The 22,291-nt window shown below is 48.6% G+C and overlaps 2 protein-coding genes across 7 annotated transcripts in view; both read right to left on the bottom strand.

Annotated features, from left to right (window-relative positions):
- SCYL3 (SCY1 like pseudokinase 3) overlaps positions 1 to 11,668 on the bottom strand; it is a 30,549-nt gene extending 18,881 nt beyond the window's left edge. For 3 of the 6 annotated variants that reach the window (XR_005657024.1, XM_039881593.1, XM_039881596.1), the window contains exons 1-8: positions 11,312 to 11,667; positions 7,219 to 7,422; positions 6,351 to 6,536; positions 4,529 to 4,642; positions 3,552 to 3,608; positions 2,540 to 2,642; positions 1,317 to 1,428; positions 818 to 919 (exon numbers count right to left, since the gene is read on the bottom strand). Coding sequence is in view for 5 of the 6 variants with exons in the window: in XM_039881593.1 (XP_039737527.1) it covers positions 818 to 919; positions 1,317 to 1,428; positions 2,540 to 2,642; positions 3,552 to 3,608; positions 4,529 to 4,642; positions 6,351 to 6,536; positions 7,219 to 7,383 (839 nt within the window). In the remaining variant the exon portion in view is untranslated. Of the gene's footprint in view, positions 1 to 817; positions 920 to 1,316; positions 1,429 to 2,539; positions 2,643 to 3,551; positions 3,609 to 4,528; positions 4,643 to 6,350; positions 6,537 to 7,218; positions 7,423 to 9,698; positions 9,890 to 10,252; positions 10,323 to 11,311 lie in introns of all 6 variants that reach the window. The other 3 variants (XM_039881597.1, XM_039881598.1, XM_039881594.1) reach the window with 2 other exon arrangements.
- A 2,390-nt stretch (positions 11,669 to 14,058) lies between these two features.
- Positions 14,059 to 22,291, bottom strand: part of KIFAP3 (kinesin associated protein 3) — a 107,118-nt gene continuing 98,885 nt past the window's right edge. The window contains exon 20 of the mRNA XM_039881591.1: positions 14,059 to 15,421. Coding sequence (XP_039737525.1) covers positions 15,313 to 15,421 — 109 coding nt within the window. The 3' untranslated portion in view covers positions 14,059 to 15,312. The remainder of the gene's footprint in view (positions 15,422 to 22,291) is intronic.

Genomic DNA, 22,291 nt, shown 5'->3' with positions numbered 1-22,291 from the left:
GGAGTGTCCTGGGAGAAATGGTACTGTCGTCGAACAACTGATTCTCAAGTCTCTTCCTGGGAAGTAAGAAGTGTCCAAGAGGGCTGGGGACGGAGGGACGCGTCTCGTTTCTCCAGCCAGGCGGGGAAGGTGGTCAGCTTCCTGTAGGGCCACCAGTCACAGAGGCGGCGGACTGGCCAGCTAATGTCCTACTGCCTACCCCCAGCCGCACTCACACCTGTCCCGCTGGCCGGCTATGGGGAGAGGAAGCGAAAGTGTCTTAGCTGCAGTCTAAGGAACGGCCCCCCACCACTGTCACCCCCACCGGCTTCTCCCCACAACACTCGGATTTTGGGGAGGGGGCCCGGGGTGTTTCTGGCTGTCCTCTCCTGTTGAAGTACAGTTCTTACTAACGAACTCCTGTCACACACAGTGATGAGAGGATTTATTTCCTGTAAAGGACGAGACTTTATATCAAGGTAAAAAAGTATTACTATAAATTACCCAAAAGAACGTGGAAATACCTTGGTTAAGACTCCTCCAAGGTAAATGTTTTCAACAGTTTCTTTAAAACAAATGATAAATAAATCCTTAATAACTACAAGGAACAACGCCCCTGCCTGTTTACTGCCACCCCCAGTCCTGTCCTGGGGGAACCACTCCCCCTCGAGACCGTTAGCTCAGTTTTTCTCAGGCCCTGACTGCAAACACGTAGTTTAAGTTGCAAAATGACATAGGACAAGTTTTGCTAATAAAAGTCATGAATGTGGAATTAACCTGAGCAGAAGTTCTGCAGTCAGGGAGGTAAAAAAATGAAGGACACATAATTAAAACTAACCTTGAAGAGAGGTTCAAAAACATCTCTGAATCCAGCGACAGTATTAAGTTATATTCTGCCCCTCCCTCTAAATCGACTTCTTTGCTCTTCCAGCACGTCTTACTAAACAAAGAAAACAATCTTCTGCCTAAGAAAAATAAGCTCATGTCCCAAACCCAACAAAAGAAGATGTCAACAGTAACAAACTCTTATCAACGGCACAGCGGCAGAGGGGAGAGACCATGCTTAACTTTCTCAATGAACTGGGACCTGAACCGTGGGCCCCGCCCAGCTCCTTCGTCAGAAGCCCGAGTCCCGCTCCGTTTCTAAACCAGCCTTTATGAAGATCAAGTATTTCTGAAACTTCCTCTCGGCGAACCTGAGAGGCAACCCAGGTCCTCCCTCTATTTCCCACGGGGACATGACTCAGCCTCTCCTGACAACTGAGGAAAGGGACCGCTCCAGTCAGTGCTGCGAGTGTGCCGGAGAGCAGGCCGGTGTGTCACGCGAGACGCCTCACCTGAAGAGGTCGTGGGACAGTAAGGTGCGGAGCGCGGGCCGACACTGGGGAACGGGGTTCCGCAGAGCTGCGCTCAAGGTCTGCTGGAAGCTGGCGAGGGCGGCCGCTGAAACTGAAACCCAGACCCAGTTAGTGTCCAGTGCCTTCCCCTCTCAGGCCGCTACGGCTGCAGACTGACGGGAGCAAAACCAACCTGTAAAAGCCCAAACAGACAGAGCCCTGGCTATTGCCAAACAGCTCCGGCTTCCGCGGCCACACTCCCTGGCAGAGCGGGAGGGCGCCCGGCCACCCACCGCCCGCCTGAGCCCACGCATCCTGGCGTCGGCTCAACTGGCTCAGGCCCAGAGCAGGTTTTGCCTGCCCAGGTGTGCGGGCCCTGCCGGCCGGGGCCACTTGTCCCCGGACAGGGCAAGTGAGCTGAGGATGGCATTTTGGTTCCCTAAGGATGATACACGGCCCACCACCGGGACCAGTGGGGAGGAAGGTGTTCTCCACCCACAGGGCCTCTGCTCCGCTCGCATCCTCAAGTACCAAGGCCGGGACAGTCGCGAGCGGCCAGTGGCACAGGGCCGGGAGCTCCTGAGCCCGCCCGAGCCTGAGAGGAGACACTGCGTCAGGGCCGCCCGAAGCCTCGCAGCACCAGATGGGCCAGCGAGGGGCCTGCGGCCCACGCCCCAGGCCATAGCAGGGGGACACCTGAGGGCTGGGGGCCGGAGGAGGGGCAGGCTGCCGCCGAGCTCGGGAGCTCAGAACGCGTGTGCTCAGCAGCCCGGCTTCCGGGGGCAGAGGAAGGAAAAGGCAACGCGTAGGTCACATCAAGAAAAAAAACTCAAAAGGGCTTTGGAAGAACCAAGGAAATGTTAAGCTTGACTTAGAAACTAGTAATGAAGTTTGAGTTTTACTCTACTCCAGTTATTACACATAAATCAGCATTCGTTAACTTACTGGCTGGTTCAAATCAAGTCTTTAGACGATCAAAACCAACACCAAATAACAAGGCGATGACACGAGATACTGACAGCCAGCGCTCAAGGGGCTTCCTACTGACAAGGCGGACTCAGGAGCCGCAAGGATCTCTCCCCGCCATCAGAGCGGCCCGCCCAGGCCACTGGGGAAGGGACAGGCTCCCGCTCTCATCAAAGACACGGCCTTGGGACCTGCACGAAGGCGGCGTGGGTGGTCTCCCACTCAGCGTGCGGACGCGGTGCGTGACGCCAACTCACCCTGCCCGCTCAGGACAGTGAGCACACTTTCCACCAGCGTCCCGAACGAATAGGCGTCCCGCGCGTGTCCGTGTGACTCCGGCAGGGCTGTGAATTCTGGAGACTAGAAGCAGGACAAGCCGTTGGAGCATCGCAGCTGCCCTGGGGAGCGCGTCCCGTCTCCGCGGAGCCCCCCACTCTGCACTCAGGGCGCTCCCGGCTGACAGTGCAGCAGCGGCTCATTTACAGGCTCCTAAGGTCTGTGCCTTTCAAAAATACGTGACGGCAACTGGAGAAAAAATGCGTCGGCGCCCAGTGCTGCCAGCAAACGCACGTGCAGAAACACACCAGATGGCAGCCGGCTGCTCGGACACCACCGAGCCCGACCCTGAGATGCCCGATGGCATCTTCTGTTCCTTTCTCTCAAAATGCTAGGCAGACTCTAAACTGACTGAAAACAGCAGTCTACGCGCACAGGACTAACGTGGATGAATCTGACTCATTTCAAGTCTTAGGTCTACAGCTAAGTGGACGTGGACAGTTATAGTCGTATTTCCTAAAAAGCACGCTGACTGTGTCTTCGGGGACCGGTGGCAGTTTACAGCGAGTATGAGGACAAGCTGAGTGGGAGCGACTGCTTTCCACTCAATCGGTGAACCCGGCCCTTCCTCGCCAGCACCGCCAACCACCACCCCAAGCGACCTCGGGGTCTCGCTGGCCGGGGCAGCAGGGGAGGCTGGTGCTGCCACCCAGCTCTCCTGCCTTCCAGCGAAGTACCGGGTCACCGGGAAACGGGCAGGACGCACCGACCTGTCCCCACTGAGGTCCCGCCACCTCTGCACAGTATCCCAGGTGTCTGTACACCAGTGTCAGCTGGGTGCCCGGAAAAGGCTCCCTGCTGTGGCGGTGAGGCCTGGTGGCGGCCTTGAAGGCAGAGGGGTGAGGCCTCTGCAGTGAGTTAGCACAGGGGCAGGCGGAGGCTCCGGTCAGACCTACGAAGCAGCGTCCGCTGCGGGGACGCGTGTCACCTCACCATCTCCTCAGGAGGGATGCATGCCGGGTCTCGTGCTGACTGCAGACTCCTCAGGAACTAGACGGAGACATTAGGGAAAGTTACCAACGCGACGAGCAACGGGAACAGCGGCTACGAAACCCTCAAACCACTGCCACATGTTAAAGGTGCCAATTTAAAATCCCTCCCCACAGAAAAACGTGAGTGCAGTGCCTGGCACGGCACAAGGCCCAGTGGAAAACGAACGAAAGTTTGCTCTCCCTTGTCCCGGCAGCTGGTTTACCGGGCGCCCCCTGCTCTGAGAGGCGCCCCAGCGGAAATTCCTGGTGTGGGAACTGAGGACTCTCGCTCCCCGCACAGATGTCAACAGGGGGAAGCTGTCCCCACATGGAACAGCCTGTCGACCTCCTCCCTGAATCGAGCCCACCTAAGGCTTGCTGCCACAGGAGATACGGGTGTTCAGAGCCTCATCAGCTACCGAGACAAAACCAGCATCCACAGAACAAGCGCCTTCTTTCACTGACTCCAAGATCATTTGTCAAGAACTGTATGTCCCGACCACCACCAAGGGCCCCAGGAACAGGAGACGAGTGCAGTCAGTCCGTTCCTGGGCCCCCAGCGGGCGCTCGCGGACCCCGCTGTCCTAAGTGGAGCCGTAATGGTAAGTGTAAGATGCTGTCACACCCAGCAAGGTAGACAGACACGTAAGTGACTCCAACATTCAACACTCCGTGCTGTCATCACGTACAGGACACCACACGAGCAGAGCGGGCAGGTAATTAAAAATGAGAGCAAGCCATGTTCTGTCTTGGGTTCCTCGGCTAAAAACGAGGAGCAAAGAATGGATGCCCCCCAGTGCCCATCAAGAACAAAATCCCGCATCTCCACGAATGTGAGCACTGACAAAAAGTCCCCTGACGCTGAAGGAAAGCCCCCGGTGACAGCCGGTGCCAGAGCCTGCGGGGGCCCGGGCACAAGGCAGGCTGTGGCCAGCTCACCTCCGCTGTGGCCTGGGGGGCCGTGCACACTGTCTCCATGCCCCCGAGCTTCCAGTGCCCGTCTTCGCTCACAAACACAGACGACAAGCAGACGTTGTTGTGTGTCAGGTGGCCCTGGAGGACGAAAAGGAAGGTGACTGCCACTGTAACTCTTGAAGCAGGAGTTTTACAAAATGAAATACTAACCACCAAAAAGAAGACAGGGCTCGGTAAATGGAACCCAGCTTGACAGAATGACAAGCTGAGTGAGCCTGCTCGAGCACCATGAAGTCAGAAAAAGGGGAACACACAGTGGAGAGGCTTCCATGACCTCCCCCGGCCCGTGAGGCAGCCTGAGAGACGCTGAGGCGCTGCACAGACATGGCACATCCCGCTCCCACGGGACTCAGGAGACGCACGTGTCCCCAAACGCCGTCTCACAGACCGTTACGACCTTCGTGTTTGCTGCCAGTGCCTTTAAAGATGACATTTTTCTTTGCTCTCCTAAGTTACTGGATTAATTTTCTCCTCTAAATTCTTTCTCGCCAAATTCTACCCTTAACCCAAATCCACTTCACCTGAAATCTTGTAAGTAGGCAGTAAAAAATTCTGCCTGAAGAGGAAAATGGAATAAAGACCACCAGAAATACGCCACAGACCACGGGAAAGCCAAGTTTAAAACCATAAAAGTAGTAAAGGCAAACGAGAAAGAAAAAGAAAGAATGAGAGTACGACTGAAATACGTCCTCGTCCCAAACGAGGAACCTTCCAGTAAACGAGTACGTTTTAAATACTCTAACCAGAAAAAAATAAATTAAAAAATACTCTACCCAGGATATTTTCACACAAAATAGCCCAGTACACATACGTATTAAAGGAATGCTTAAAATAGTATGGATGGCTTGTTTCCGCCTCAGAAATAATGAAGGCGACTCGGCGCACCGGTATTTGCTGTCCCCACACTAACGCCTGGGGACTGACGCGCCGTCAGGCGGCTGCCTCTGGGGAGGTCTAGACGCGGGCCTTGCCCCGTGTGCCCGTCACACTTGTCACCATGTGCCTGCACCTTCCCAATCGAGAAAATACTCCTCCTCAGTGAAGCAAGAATGACTCTCGTGAACCCGAGGCTGCTTTTAACAGAAGACAAATCCAGAGTGACATTCGGAAAGTCTGTCTCCCATCAAGAGAAAACTTTTAAAAAACGTCCTTCGAGGTGGGTCAAACGCAAGTGTTTCTAGCCCGCACCTGGTGTTGTTTAGTCTGGGGGAGCTGCCCGAGGCCTCGACGCTGCAGGATGCAAACCCCACAGCGCAACGGCAGCGCTCCAGTCACGGCCGGGAAGCAGACCGGAGTGGACCGGAACCACGCTGCCTGCGGAGCCGCACACGCTGCAGTGCTGAGGGCTGACGCTCATCAGCACAACCCACTTAAATGGGGAGAAATGCGTAAAACTCCGCCTCTGAGAAATAACTTCAAAACTGAAAATGGGACAGAGCTGAAGACACAGGAGCTCTGGTCCGCGGCGCGGACGCGAAACCTCTGTCTCGATGAGACCAGCTCCAGCTATTTTCAGGTAAAGCCTGACGCGCAGGTGCAGGGAGACGCGTTAACTGAAACGAAGTCCGTGACGGACCGCCCAGGGTGGAGAGCTCGCTGCCCAAGGCCACAGGCCGCGTCTCTGCAGCGCCTCTGTGCCTTCCGATGTGCCACCGTCCCCCAGGAAGCGCTCCTGTGGGAACGAGAACTCGTGACTTCTGTACGAACCACGATTACAGCACCGCCACACAGGCAAGGCCCCGGGCTCCATCGAGGCCCGCGAGGTGGCCGTGCCCGGGCTACGTACTCTGTCGTGAAGGAACACGAGGGCCAGCAGTATGTCGTAGATCCCGGCGCAGACCTCTGCAGAGGACAGCGTGGCCAGCGCCACTGCCAAAGGCTGCACGCGCTCAGTGATGAGGTGAATGCCATCGGCTTGCACAGTACAAGACAAAAACCTCAGCAGGCAAGGGTGACGAAGGGTCTTCAAGTGCTTTAAAAACACAAACAGAAGAATTTTGAAGTTAATGACTCACAACCACATTATCGTTACATACATGTTGCAGTAAAAGTCGGAAAACGGAGAACTGTATTCAAGGTCCTTTCCCGCTCCCTACCTTCTCGGCTGTCCCCAGATTGCAAAAGAGGCAAAGGAGAAGCTACTCCTTGTGTCCTTACAACATTTAAATAACTGCTACCTGGGAACTCTGAAAGGTAAATGTGCAGCAGACCACGGAGGGCTGTCAAAATGTGGGGAGGAGACACCCTCAGAGGGGCGTCTCCCGGTTTAGGGATGTCCCTTGCCACAGCGTGCGCAGAGGGTGAAGGGTGGTGCCGCGAAGGTGGCTCAGACCCTTGCAGAAGCCCTGCCATCGTTCTGGCCACAAGAGTCGCAGGGAGGAGGGAAGGCAGGCCGGGCGAGGGGAGCGCTGGAGGAGACGCCCTGGCGCCTGCACCCCACGCACGGCTCGGGTGACGCTGCACCAGCACGCGCAGGGCAGACCCCGACCAGCAGCGTGACCTGGCGAGAAAGGACCGAGGCTCGCGTGGCCTGCACGGTGGGGCAGGGGGCAGTTACAGGACCTGAGTGTCGATGCCGGTCCTTACGGCCCACCCGTTGGGCCTTTATTCACGTTTTTCATAGTAAGAAGTATTAAGCGTCACCTGTCACACACCTTGGCGGCCTTGTTGACCTTGTCTTCGTTTTCTCTCTTATACACAAACACTGAGGCGCACCTGCCATCCTGCAGGACAGCGGGGTACACGGCCAGGCCCGAGGGCAAGGTGACCGGGGGCCCCTCCAAGGCACAGCTCCGCACGGCACTGCTCTCTGCTCCCATCCTGGAGGCTGCGCACAGCCCCTCCCACGCCTCGCAGACCTGAGGAAACAGACTTCGGTTCAAACTCCAGCCTCCACCTGCAGCGTGAGCCCAGAATCCAGACGCAGCTGCTCCAACCTGCCGGTTTCCACGAGCCCCGTGAACTGGGCCACGTGACAACAAAAAGGGTAAATGCTCAGCATGTGACCAGCAACGCCTGTCAGTGAGCACCTAACAGCTCTAGAGAAAATGCATGTACCTGCTAATAACTGCTGCCGCTGCCTCCCCCTCCTGATCCCATGACACACACCTGGCCACCCACCTGGCGGAGAACAGACCCTCTGTCCAACAGCACAGGCTCGCCCTCGCTCCCCGACCCACGCGCAGGCCGGCCTCCCCGCGAAGGTGCTGCCGAACTCAAGTATTCAAAGGTGGTAAAACTATCTACATCTAAAATAACTTAATTATAAAGGAAAACAGTACAAGCCAGAGACGATTCCTAAAGACGACGAAAAACCTGTTAACCAGTGGGACCTCCTATCAGCGAGGGGAAACCCCAAACCCAGGAGACGGGACAGAAACAGACAAGTCACCGAATACGAATGACGACAAACAAGAAACAGTGCAGCCTGCTGCTCTTCCCAGCTAGGCTGAGTAGCAAGGGGAGAGTACAAAAAAGCATAATCTCAAACTCTCAGAAAACCCCACATAGATGAGATTCTAGAAAGTGCAAAGTACTCTTAATGACAGAAAACAGATCAGGGACTGCCGCGGGGGTGGGGCGGGGGGAGTGAAAGGGATGGCATGGGGTACAAGGAAACTTTGGGGGGGCGGTGCACACATTCACTGTCTTATAAGATTATGGTGATGCGCAATTACAAATGCCAAACTTTTAAAATCGTTCAGTCCACTGTACGTCAATTATACTTCAGTAAAGTTTTAAAAAGAAGTCGACATTACATACCTACATCTACACACACACTTGGGAAAGTGGGTATAAGATCATGGGTTACTCACAGGCATACGTGTGCCTGCCCCCCCAAACCTTTACCATGGGGTCACCACTGGCAGTATCCTGCAGTCCGGCAGTGGCGACACAGCGGCAGAGGGCACAGGACCGACCACTAGGGGCTGCCTCCGGGGGGGCCGCCCCGCCACCCAGGACCGCAGGCCCGGCTGCCAGACACGCCACGGTCAGAAGGGGCAAGGAGCCTGGATATCCATGTGGAAACGAAACTATTTTTCAACGCTGGCTCAAATTTTTTAAACCCTCTTTAGACCCAACAACTTATGTCTGAAAAATGTGTGGCAGTCAGATTTCAATTATGGCTTTACCATCTAAAAAAACAAAAAGAAGTCTGACTCTGCCGACACGGCAAGCGGCCAATTCTAAGAAACACTTTACGCAGACCTTTCAAAACTTCAGTTTAAAATCCGGACCCTTTGATAGAGACACCCCCACCAATCACTATGCACAGAGCCTCTGCTCGGACTTGTTTCTCCGCTTGAAGTTCCACACAACGCTGTCATCACAGCACATGACACTGGTCAAGACACGTGCCGAAAACAGAGCATTTCAAGCGCCCGCAGACCCGCATGCCACGTACGGTGGCCAACGCCAGGTAAAAATGAAGGTTTTCAAAATCCAAGACCAATTCTGAGGATTAGAAGTCGGCTTTGCAACAAATCCACTGAGTCCCTACCTACCTAGCAATGTATCTTTCTTAAGCTAGAAAAGGAAAAAACAAAAACAGTATCAAACATACACGCCAAGTGTTTCAACTACATGTAACATTCCCCCGGGACTACAAATAAAGCGAGTGTTCACGCAGGACGGAGGGCGGCGGTGGGGTGGGGGGGCAGCTGTTAATCCCACCGTACAGAGCGGGGTGCCCGCCGCCTATGGCAACGCCCCACCCCACTGAGTCAGGGGGCATGGCTAGTGCCTGGATCTTGCTCCCCTCTTCTCCCGCGTGGCTGATGGGTCAGGTGCCATCACTAGGACCCGAGACCTGGATGAAGAGCCAACCAGGACTCGGAAGGAACAAGAGACCACGCTGCCCGCTAGCAGCACAGCTGAAGGCAGCGGGGGGCCCTGAGGGAGTCAGGCCGCGGCCACAGCCAAGGGGAGGCAGAACACTGGCCGCAGCGGGCAAAGGGAGAGTGGCTTGGTCAGACCCGCCGGGGTGCACTGCTACCCTCCAGCTCCAGGTGGCCCAGCTTGAGATCCGCCCCCTCACTGACACCCTACAACCACGGGGAACACCAGAGGGAGCCTGAGTGCGGCTGTGTTCTCTGAAACCAACTCCATTCCAAAAGCGGAAAACTGCTGCTACCTCCTATCTGAAACACTGGTCCAACTAGAGGGAAGAGTTCCAGAAGTGTCGCTCTGCAAAGTGTCACTGAAGCAGCCTGGCTCTGCCGGACACGAGATACAGCTTTCCATGAAAGCCAACCCGAGGAGCTGCCAGAAAATGAAAATCCTCTTGGCAGAAAATCACGCTGCTTATTTACTCTTAATACAAACCTGTGAGAGAGAGAGGACGGTCACCAGGACTGTGGGGCGGTGCTCTGGCCGAGGTGCACAGAGGGACGGCCCTGGCCATTTCTAAACAGCAGGAGGCTTACAGCATCTAATAACCTTCGACTTAGTATTACAAATTTCACTGCCAGAGAATTAACAGTTCAGGGTTAGGAAAGCTTTAGTCAAAGGTTAAAACTGGTCATTTTTCTTAGCAGTGTATATTTTGGATCTAAGGAATACGACTTAAAAATTAAGAAGGAACCGCTCCCTTTCTTGAGAGAACTTGAGAGTAAGGATCCTTTTTTAGTGTTTTGAGCACGATTAACGCTGACGGACGTCTCCTGACACCATCAGTGCAATGCTTACTGAGCAAGACCATAATATTTGGGGTCCAGTGTCGACTTCAGTAGGGGGAAATAAAAAGATGTGCTGTTGACTGCAATTCGAGAATGACATAAAAGCAGTTAATTCTTAATTTTTTACACGACTATCTTAAGAGGCACAAAAACTGTTGATACAAAAATGACAACTCAGCTAAAATGGACTTAGGGAAATGTAAGACCATAAAGAGTAACACCTGGACTTCCAAAACACTCTGTCTCGTTTTGAGGAGAAAAAGGGAAAACACAAAATCTTTTGGCTTTGAAACGAGTCACAAGAAGGCAGAAAAGGGCACCCAGCTGTGCTGCCGGTGGCCATCTCCACTCTGCGAGAAAACGCTGAGCGGGCAGCGCCCGACCCGAGAGTGCATCACGGCCTCAAATGTGTTCGCTGCCCTCCTCCACTCCTTGGCTTTCCTGGGCAGCACCACAAGTTTCTGGGCCACCTGTGGATTAGGGCAGCCCTCAGCCAGCTCCCTGGGCCACCCCGGCACGCGACTACGACATCCGGGTCCTCAGGGGCCCCTCTCTCCCTCTGCTCGTCTCACGACGAACCGCGGCGACCTCTGCGAGTTCCGAAGACAATGACCTGCGCTGCGCGTTCTAAGGTCCCCCAGTGTGGACCGACCCTGGTTCTCCGGCGACGACATGACGACGGGCCCTCGGCCCGCTCTGCTGCAGGTGTTCCCTGTGCTGAAGTCAAGCCGGCGGCGCCGGATGACCAGCAACACGTGACGAAGCCTTTGGACCAAAAAGACCAGCCTGGTCTCTGCGGAGACGGGACGCTGTGGGGCACGAGGGCGGCGTCCCAGGGCGGCGACCCCCGGCCCCCCGGCTGGGGCGACGCCGCCGGCCGCCCAGGTCCGCCCGCACCGGGAGCCGGGCCCGGGAACGCTGCGGGGCCCGGCCCGTCCCCTCCCCACCGGCCCGCGGGCCCGGCGCCCTTCTAGAGCCCGGCCGGGGTCCCGCCGGGCCAGGTGACAGGGCTCGGGCGGCAGCGGCGCCGGCCCCGCGTGGACGCGACGCGGCCCGGGCTTCCTGTTACCTGCGGACGGCGGGGCGGCGGCCCGGGCCTCGGCGTCGGTCCCCTCTTCGCCCCCAGGTGACGCCAACCACCCTGGTCTCCCCCGTGAGGCTCCGGCCACTACGCCCACGGGTTTCGGGGGTCGGGGCTCTCCGAAACCATCGAGACGGGCCCGGAAGCCGGACAGAAGGCCACCGCGGCGAGCGAACCCGGAACCGCGCTAGAGCGGCCGCCCCGGTGACGCTCGGGCCGGGGCCATGTTGAGTGTGGGCGCCGGCGCCCACGCGCGCCCGCCCGCTGTCCCCGGCAACGCGGGGCGGCGACGCGCCCGCTCGCTTCGCGCGAGGCGGCCGGGCGAGTTGGTCTCGGTCGGGACGTTCGGGCTTTTAACCCCACAGCTTTCACGTGACTTCCGCCCGCGTCTAAAATGGCCCCGGCCGCTTCCCGCACAGAGCAGGGGGCGGGGCGGGGAGTCCGGCGATCGGCGAGGACGTCGGAGCGCGACGTCGCCGACCTGATTGGCTGCGCCGCGTGGGCGGGGGGCGTGCGCACGGGCGCCCGGAGCTGGCTCGGGCCTCTGGGGTTCCGGCTTCAGCTCCAGAGACGGAAAGCCCGCGGTTCCACTCAATTCACCTAAGAGTCAAATTGGAGCTATCAAAAATAGGACCTGTAATCAATATTAATGGTTTCTCACAACTGGGTGTTGTGAGATTAAAGTGAATATACATTAATAGTTTTAAAACATTTTCCCAAGCAAGCACAACATATTTTCCCTGTTGCCGTCTGCATGGGCGTGGTAGCAATCACTACTAATTAAAGCTTCCACCTCACAGTTGACAGCTGACCTAAATCACTCATCTAAAATGTTTACGTTCTTTCTGGTCGGTCACAGTAGCTAAAAGTTTAAGATGGATAAGGACCATGTTAAGTGACAGCAACTGGCTTACCAAATTCTTCAGAAATGTATTAAATATTTACTAGGAGGCAGGCACAAATAACATTTCGTCCATCCTATAAGCTTGACGACAGCAGAGCTTTCTGCACTGTCAGTGCTGTCCTACAGAAATAGAATTCAAGCCGCCTGTCATTTAAAATTTTCAAGTAGCCGCATTAAAAATAGTAAAACGTTAATTTTAACATTGTATTTTAACACAGTATATCCAGAAGTTTGCCATTTAAACATGCACGCAATATAAAAAGTTATTGAGATGTTTTACGTTTTGTACTGTCTTCAGAATGTGATGTTTTACAATTTGGACTAGCCACGTCTGCGTGTGCAATGGATAGCGGCTACATATCCGAGCGTGCAGTGCGAGGTCTGCCCACCACCCTGCAATGGAAAGCCGAGCAGCAGTTCTGGTGCTGCAGGGGCAGGATTCTGTTACCACGGTTGGCATCTGGCACCAGGAATCTCCCAGACCAGGGGCAGAACCAGGGCCGTTAGGGACGAAGCCTCAGACGGCATCTCCAAAGGCTGCAGACCCCTTGAATTTAGATCCTCTTTACTTAGGAGTGGAGAGCATTTTCTAAAATAGTTTAGCCAATTCACCTATCTTGACTTCTTTTGAGACCTCATTTCTACTATTTATGATAATAAGCTGTTATTTTTGCCAATAAAAACCCATATGAGACATTATGATAACAGCAAAACAACCGGTGTTGTTTTGATGCCAGCTGGCTACCCCAAGAGTGTGGACTCCTGATTACTAGGAGGCTGGCTGTGCCCAGGGCATATCTTCAGCCAACTAACGCACACAGAGCATCACTGTCTATGCTGAAGAAGCTTAAAGTCAACCACAGACATCGCGATACCCACGTTGTAAGTAATAATGCCCAGCTTTGTAAACTGTAAACGCTTTACAAATGGTCTAGAACTTACAATCTCCTGTTATAGACTGTTTATTCCACAGGTATTTAACACACATCTTTTCTGTGCCATGCACTGTGCTGACAACTAAGAAAAAAGAAGATACAATCATTGCAGAAAAGTGATTTTTTTGAAGGAATCAAATAAAGTTTTTTTTTTTTAAAAAATGATTAAGTAGCTTAGTGCTAAGAATGTCATTTTAGATTTTCGAAGTGCCTTGCCCCCGGCACCGCCATGTACGTTCCAAGCTACCATGTGTGAAGCTGGATCTGAGCTAAATAACTCTGTACTTCACCAGGTCCTCTAAGGTTTTCCTGACAGCCTCTCCTTGCTCATTCACTTAGTCAGCAAATGCTTTATACGGACTCCCTGTAGACCAGGCCCTGCTCTAGAGACCAGGGAAACACCAGCAAACAAGACAAGATGAAGTCCTTCCTCTTACAGACCTCACATCTTAGGGGGTTAGCAGGAGGGGGACAGACAGACCATAAGTATGTAAATGAACAAAGATAAATTCAGATAAATTCTATGAAAAAATAAAACAAGGTAATGGTAGCAGCAGCTAACACGTATTAAGTACTATGTGTTAGCTCCTTCGTCTGTTCTTCCAAAATCACTTTGTAATAGTATGAGGTAAGTTAAGCCATAGAATGTTAGCTTTATCCTTCTATTAATGTCACTGATGTATAGTTATACTTTGTACATATGACAAATAATAAGGCAAGACACTGAAGTTCCTAGACTGGAGGCAGGGAGACAGCTTATGTCACTGCCGAAACAGGTAAGCTCGGGTAAACCACTTACTCTCGCCTGGACATTGTTTCATCATCTAAAAGAAAGAATTCGAGAGTTGCTTCTAGGGTCCTTTCAAGCTTTAATATTCTAGGACAAATGTGTTTTCAGAAAGACTGATTAGGTTGTAAGCTCAAAGACACAAATCATATTTTAGATTCACATATTCCCTAAAGAGCATCATATACTTCCTTATACATATGAAGCAGTTTTAAAAAATCTGTTGATATTTATATTTAAAATTTTTATATGATTGATTTTTCAAATAAGCAGATGGATTGAATTATTTCATAGGCCCTTTCCAGCTCTACAATTCTATGCTTAAACTATAAATCAAGCCAGTAAATAGTGTAAAACAATGAGGTTTTAAATTCAAGAACAGAAGCCTTTTCTTTGATTCATGTGTTCCTTTAAAAGTCTCATATAATTCCTTCCACAGCAAGTGCTCAAGGAAATATCTCTAGATTATAGTTATTTTGCTTTAAATTTTCAACATTATAACATTACAATGTTGTAACATTTAAAACTCAGAATTATGACTTTCCATTTCTTACTACCTAAATCTACCTTATAAAAACAATGAACAAATGGAGAATGAGTATCTTATAGTGAGCAAAATATTCTGTTCCCTTGTTTTCCTCAATGAGACCTGTCGCTTTTCCATACTTCAGATTTCAGAAATAAAATTTAAAAGCCCAATACTAGTCTAGTTTCATGTATATTAACAGATGTCCCAGGTTGTCTATATTACTATCAGAAATACATGAATTCAAACAGCTGAACAGACTCTACTTATATATAACATAACAAGCATATGTTCCATTGTTAATTGAAAACTCATCGTAACTTTGGGAAGCAACCTTTCAGGCACACGGCATGAATAAAAAGGTGACATCTTTGTATATATTTCAAAGGTAGCACATATCACAAGGGGGAAAAAAGGACAGGAAAAAAATTCATATGCACCCAAATAAGCATGCAACTCCTAATGAAACACATTAAATAGAAACACGTGACTTTCTCTAATTCATTTGTACTTTATGCTTCTTTTTAATAGAATGAGTCACTTCATGTACATAATGTAGAGTTTGTTTTCCAGCCTAGTTGCTTTTCAGCAGTAACTTTTGAGTCTCACGAGGACTATCATCCAGGGTCAAGAAGTGGTTTGAGGAGTGAAGTGCCGAGCACCCGCTGTACCGAACGCGGGACGGAGGGGCAGGGTTAATCTGCAGAGAGCAACATGGAACATGACAAGAAACACAGACAGACCCACGGCAGTTTCAACATGCATTATTAGCCCGAGGGTCAGAGTTAGCCCAACCCACACGTTTCCTCTAAGCCGAGCGTGCACATGGACGGGGATTCATCGCGGGCCAAAGCCGTAGTAGTATGGGTCGTCAGGGCGAAATCCATAAGCCGTGGCGGGGCGCCCCAGGATGCCGACTGACTGGCCGAAGCCATCCATCCCAAGGCTAAAAAGAGAAAAAGAAACGGTAAGTTAAGTTCTTCATCCCAGCTACAGATGTAGGTCAAGTAAGAGGCGTGGAACGTGACACCGCCAAGATTCTCTGCCTAGCGGCAGGTGACTTGTGTGGCTGTCATTAACCCTTTTTCTTTTTAAAATTAATACAGCCACAAAAATGTGTATGATAAATATTTACTTATAACAATGTGTTAAAAATGTTGGAAACCTCTGTCATTGGGTACCATTCACGACAAAGAGGAGGACAGATTGGAAAAGTTTTAATAAGTTATATTCCTATATGGCTTTTAGGCCAGAATGTGAAGATTTTACATGCTAGCAATTGTCAGAAATACACTGCCAGCGAATGATAAAACTAAAACTGTAGAAAAGTGAGTTTTGCTGTTTATAATGAGCTCTCTTCAGATAAAGACACAGGACTAATCCAATATTAGTAAGGACATGCAGTTTGATTCTAAGCAGTGAACTTTCGCTCAGAGCCAAATCATACTGGAAGCGTATGACTAAAGATGATGAAAAATTTTACAAAATTTCAAAGTTATCCAGGTTTGATCTGCAATCCTTCTGACTCAATGCAAAAATAATTGCTAGATAGTATATGTTTCTTTTGAGTGACAGCAAGGTAACTATAAACTTTGGTTCAATTTATTCTATGGAAACAACAGAAGCCTAAAGATAGCCTTCAGCTATTAAAGGTATCTTGAAAATGGATAAATTTTGATTATTACTTTAAAAAAATGTTTTCATCTATTAATAAATTATTTAGAAGAGAATGTTTTCCAAAGCACTTTTTAAAGACCAGAGAATTACCCAACACTTAGCAAAATGACGAGCTACTTATTTTGCCAGGCAAATATGGCAGCTATAACATGCTCATGCACAGCTCATGCGGTGAATGCTAGCGAGCGTATTTCCAATCCACGGAAACACTTTATACTGCAGAAATGTAAGCTCTGAAAAAAAGAAATATGTTTAAATGATTTAAGATTATTTTGAAATTAGATAGAAAGACACTTTTTATCAGCAAAATCTCAATGATTAAAAATATACTCACACAGGCATTAACATCCTCTCACAACTCAAAATGAGACTGTTAAAACATTTTAGAATTAACTATTAAAATATTAAGGTTTTAGACTGTGTGTGTGTGTGTGTATGTATAACCTATTTTGGACTTTATACTAAATGTAAGAATAACTGAGTCAGAATCCACATAGGGCACATGAGTCATGTGGCTCTACCTCTTGGGGGAATGGAATTCATAAAATACAAGATCTAGGTTAGCATGTGTGGTGAGTGATCCTGGACAAGTCAAACTTTTTGGGCTCTTTCTATATCAAAAACTGTGTCTATAACTTCTGAAAGTTGGTTGCAATTTTTAAGTTTGAATTTTATCTTGAAATGGCAAAATATAAACACACCCCGCCTACCTTCGTCCTATGGGAAGATTACATTTTTATGATCAAGGCAATTAAAGGTAGCCGATTAAAGATGTTTCAGAAATCAGTGGAGGTCATGAGCTAAGATACACCTGTAGCAGTTAAAAATTAGAGGAACAGCTGGCTGTTGAACATGTTTTTCTTAAAGCACTAAGGCTAACTGTACAGCCTGAGGATTTCGGCTCCCTCCTTTTCCACCTGTCTGCTTATGACCTGCCTTCGGCCGCTTTATGCATTTTTCAGCATCTCTTCCGAGGCTGAATAGCAGCGGACTTAGGTTAAACTCAAGTTAATTTTGTCTTTGCTTCTTGGATGAAAAGTGCTGCATAGGGGTTGTGATGAGATCGCTTTCGAGAATTTGGAAGCAAGCAGCACGCAGTAGATGAGTGAAGAAACATGCAGAGGCACCTTCAGAACAGAACACCTCCCAGAGGACATGGTAGCAACAGGACTGTATTCTACCTCCAAGAGGGTGACCTTCGGGAAGGAGTCTGTGGCCCGCCTGCACAGAACAAGCAGCTCCTCAGAGGCCGTGCCCAAGCAACCCCTGGAGGACCTACGCTGCCATGGGAGGGCCCGCCGTTCCTGCAGCCATGTGCTCCCAGGAAAGGGCCACGGTTCTGAGGGTCTGCGGTCATCATTCAAACTGCAAAGCTGTCCATTTTAATTTCTATGACAAATAGGCAAACTTCTGATCATTTTCTCATGTGGCTTGCCAACAGGGTAAAGAATAAACTGAAGACATTATGTGATCTGTGTGACAGTTACACCTTTCACTGTACATTGACAGATGGATTTATTTTTTTAACATCAGTCACACTGTTGGTGAGAATTTGCTGCCCAAGCCAGTGAAAGTCAGACCTAACCTAGAACATGGATGAGTGTCAGTTTGAGCCTGCAAGCTTACTGTGACTGAGTTCTACTTATGCAGAGACATCTGTGTGTGGTACAATGTCCAGGACAAAATGTCTTGAACTTTCACAGGAGGAATAAAATTTGAAACCAACTCTTAAAATGAGTTTTTCCAGAATTACCCATCGTATTCCAGGTGCACTTGCTGTCTGAAGACTAAACCATTATGACCAGTTTGGATGGTACTCTGCTATAAGTCGTTGGTCCTTGTGTGCTATGAAAGATCAACTATATTCCTGTGATTAATATGTTTTAAAGAAAATTCACTCTGAATCTGAATAGTTTGATTCTTTAATTTTCATTTGGTTCTAATATAGTGAGGAAATTGGACTTTTCGGGATGCTAAAACCTATAGACAGATATTCTCTGGGGACATGTGGACATTTACTCTACTTTCTCCCTTGGGATAAGGATGTAGCCTTGTTAATGCTGAATCTGGTTCAAAACCAGGAGAGCCTAATCGTGTTTGCCTTTAAACAGAAGATGATACATTCTGTAGGTAAATTCTTCGAGAAAGGGCTGGAAACCGTGAATATGAAAGGGGAGTGTGGCAGCAAAACGTGCACCTTCCTGAGCCACCAAGACAGAGTACACGGGGTCACAGGGACTTGGTGCGCTCACCGAGGACCCTGGGAAGCGAGGGAGACGGAGCCGAGGTGCACAGTGTGACCATTCTGCTTCAGATTCGCGTCTGCGGGTTTGGGAATCTACGTGGGGACTTAATCCAGCACCGCGTGTGTCTCCGTGTCACATTCTCTCCCTGGTCCTCCTGACCTGCACAGAAAGCCTTGTGTCCCCCTGGTTAGAATAAGCCTCCACTAGACCACTTTTTCTTCGCAGGGCTAGTTATGTATGTAGTGTTATTTAACCTTTATGCTCAATGTCTAGATATCATATTTTGGACTTTTAAATTAGAAAAATATCAAAATGCAAGACCTTTTCTTGAAAATATATTGATTCTAGTTCAATGAAATGGTTACAAACAGCGTTTGCTGTGAAAAGACAGCTAGGAAAGGCAAGGCCCCCAAACTCCATCTACTATTAAGTTTTATGTCCCAAGAACATCATTTTGGGGTACCTAGAAAGGAAAATGACAAATTCTTCACAAATAAATTATATTTAAAATTTGGCAACAAATATAAAACTACGCCTAGATTCTATTTTTAAAAAATTCAGAAATCTAATTAGCATTCAGCAAGCAGAAGACTGAATTTTCTCTAATGTTTGCAATGCTTCAAACAAATTTTTAACAGCATCCGTTAGACTTCCAAACTTGGGGTGATCAGAGGGGGAGGAAAAGAACTCCAGGCACGAGTGATGCTTCACATGCAGCACACTACAGGGGGGACGGAAGCCAGTAAGGAGTCCCAGGCATCTGAGGCCCTTATTACACTTCGGTGCCAGAGCTGACATTCCTGCGGGAAGAGAAGAAATTCACCTACCTCTGCTGTTCGTGAGGCTTAATCAGTGCATATTTGTAAAGCACTTTGAAATCCTTGGATGAAAAGTGCTGCGTAGGTGGAAAGTATTATCATTATTTAATAAAACTGGACAAAAGCAACACGTCTTTTTCTCCTGTGAATTTCCCAAGTCGGTAAAATGAATGCAGAGTAAATAATGAATATATTAGTGTATGCTACAAAAAAATAACTAAATGAATTCAAGCCAAGTTCTCTCTGCATCGGCTCACAGAATCTTTGACTCGGAAACATTTTCAGGAATAACCTAGTCTACACGTGCATCCACAGCAGCCTTGACAGGTCCACCCGCTCTTATCAGAGCCCCTCCGGGAAGGGGGTGCTCACTGCGGAGTGGGGGCAGTCACGCCAGCGCGGCACATCGGACTGTGAGAAAGTTCTCTGTCACACTGACCTGGGACCCGCTTCTATTAGTCCAAGAATTACCCCCTGGAACCACTCGAGAAGTCTAACTCTCCTTTAATATGACTGTTTTACAACCTTCATTTAATCAGTCCTCATGGCATGGTCTCTAAAATCTTTACCGGCTCATTTGCTCTCTAAAATAACTTCAACTTTTTCAATATTTTTCTTAAAATGAAGAAGCTGAAAATTATGTGCTACTCAGGACGTGGTCTGAAACCAGCATAGAATATGAGATTCTATTTCTGGCTCTACCAGTGTGGGCTACGCCTGTGCTGATCCTCAGTGTTTTAAGGCGTCACTACCACCTTATACTGAATGTACACGTGTGTATGACTGTGTGTGCATACGCACACAAACACACGGACTTTTCCCTTATAACCACCATGGGTTTCTTCTTTTTACTTTGGGTCTTTCCTTAGGGGTTCTATTCTACCTAAGACGAAGGCCTTTACGACAGTGATTCTTACTAACTACGTGGCTCTGTGGCCCGTCAGGCAGCACCGAAGGCGGGAAGGGTTCTGAGGCTGTCGAGTGAAAGTTAACACACACTTTCTTTGCAGGAAGCGTCCCAGGATATCACAGAACTGTATGAGATGATAATATTTTTCCAGAATAACTCACTTTTTATCAATTAATCCAATATATTAATCATAGAATCAAAATCAGTATGTTTATCTTCCTTTCTAGGTAGATTACGAATCAATACAAGAGTAATTTCAGCTCACGCATGATTTGCCATGGAAAATTTAGGTCTATGTAATAGTGATCCTTTGTCTGTCTGTCTGTCCATCCATCCAAACAGTACATGAGTTCCTACAATGTGTTTAGTATATGGTGTTGAGAGTCCTTTAAAAAAAAAAAAAAAGATGTGGTTCTAGGAAGGCAATAATAAATAAGATATGGCCCCTGACCATGGATTGGAGGCAACTAATATGGAACGAAATTCCGATCATCACATGAGGCTGTATTATCCTAGTACATTTATAAATCGCTACAGAACAGAAGACAGCCGTTGATTTGATGCGCGACCGTGTATCAGAGGCATGTACAAACTGTCACGGAAGAATCGTGGGGGCTAGAGAGTCTTTCTAAAAAATACTTTGATTTTAATACATCTGTCACTTCCTAACATTATATTTTGGATTTGTCTTTATTTCCTATTATAATGCAAGCACCATGAGGGGAAGGGCTGTGTTATTCATTGTTATATCTATGACAAGCGCCTAGCACTGTATCCGATGAGGAGTGGGCATTCAACGAGTATCTGACTGCATGGATGGAAGAATCTCGAAGGACAGGTAGGACTTCACGAGTGGAGAGAGAGAATTCCCGACAGCGTGGGAGCCTGAGCGAGAGAGAGAAGGGGCTGAAGAAGAGCAATGATTTCCTATGGTTTCAGTAAGCAAGGGGCAGGAGATACAGCTCGAAAGGGAGGCTAGGGCTGGATTCTGAAAGTTCTGTATACGCCAGGCCAAGAACTATATACTTTTGGAGAGCTGTCAATGGTTTTTAAGAGGGGAACGACTTACTTCTGTGCTTTAGAAGGACAATTGCGATAATAAAGGACGCTGAGAGACAAAAGCATGGGGAACACTTAAGATCATACTATGGCTATCCACTGTGAAGTAATGAGAGCCTATAGAGGCACTGGCAGAAAAAGCAATAATCAAATATGCTACATTTCATGCAAAAAAAAAAACCAAACATATCTTTTTCTTTTAAAATGGATTTTCTTACTACTTGGGAACCGAGAATAAAGGGAAAAAGTTCAAAGTTGGTTAAAAATTTTAGAAGTTATAGTTATAATTAGGAATGAAACAAAGTTTGCCCCTTTAATAGGGACTATGCTTCATCAAATAACTAAGAGGCTGTGGTTTTCCATGCAGATAAAATCAGACTGCATAAGTAGTTTGCCTCTGTCTTCAACATGAAGGGCTGGACTATTCTGGCAGAAGCGACCATTTTTTCTTGATATTCTTATACATAGTTACAAGAAAAGTGTCACTTGAATGAGATAATGTCTATAAAGTTATACCTATTTGTATAGTGATGTATTATAAATGGAGATCTAAATGTCTGTGATTTACAGACCAACCACTAGATGGGGAGCTTGTCTTATCACTGAGTATCATATACTCTACAAAGTTTTAGAGCGAGCCTTCTCAAACTTAAACTTCTCTGCATATTTAACATCAATAGAAGGCGATTCTCACTGCTTTCTCATATAACTGATGTCTTCATTTGATAACTGTGAAATAATTTACTTAGAGCTAAATAGGAATATCTCATTCATATGCAAAAAGCTTGTGACCGTGGGGGGGCCTATGAAAATACTAGAAGATAATGTATTATAAACTGAAAAACGTAATATACATGCATGATAAAAGCACTAGCTGTGGTCGAATAGCTTCACTGAACCTGTCGATAGCATCTCATTTGTATACATTTATATGTACTAAATATATGTTTGCTCAAAGGTGTCACCTACTGCTTTGGACTTAAGCCTTTGTATTACTGAGAAAATGAGCAGTTTAAGCAGTCTTTAATGAGTTTCACCAATAAAATCAAGTCTAGCTGTCATTTTCCATTTAGTTTTACTATTTTATATGCATAATCATTAATTTT

This window comes from Pteropus medius, unplaced genomic scaffold (genome assembly GCF_902729225.1).
Source record: "Pteropus medius unplaced genomic scaffold, Ma_sr-lr_union100, whole genome shotgun sequence".
In the NCBI taxonomy this organism is placed as follows: Eukaryota; Metazoa; Chordata; class Mammalia; order Chiroptera; family Pteropodidae; genus Pteropus; species Pteropus medius.
This window is presented reverse-complemented; position numbering and strand designations above follow the sequence as displayed.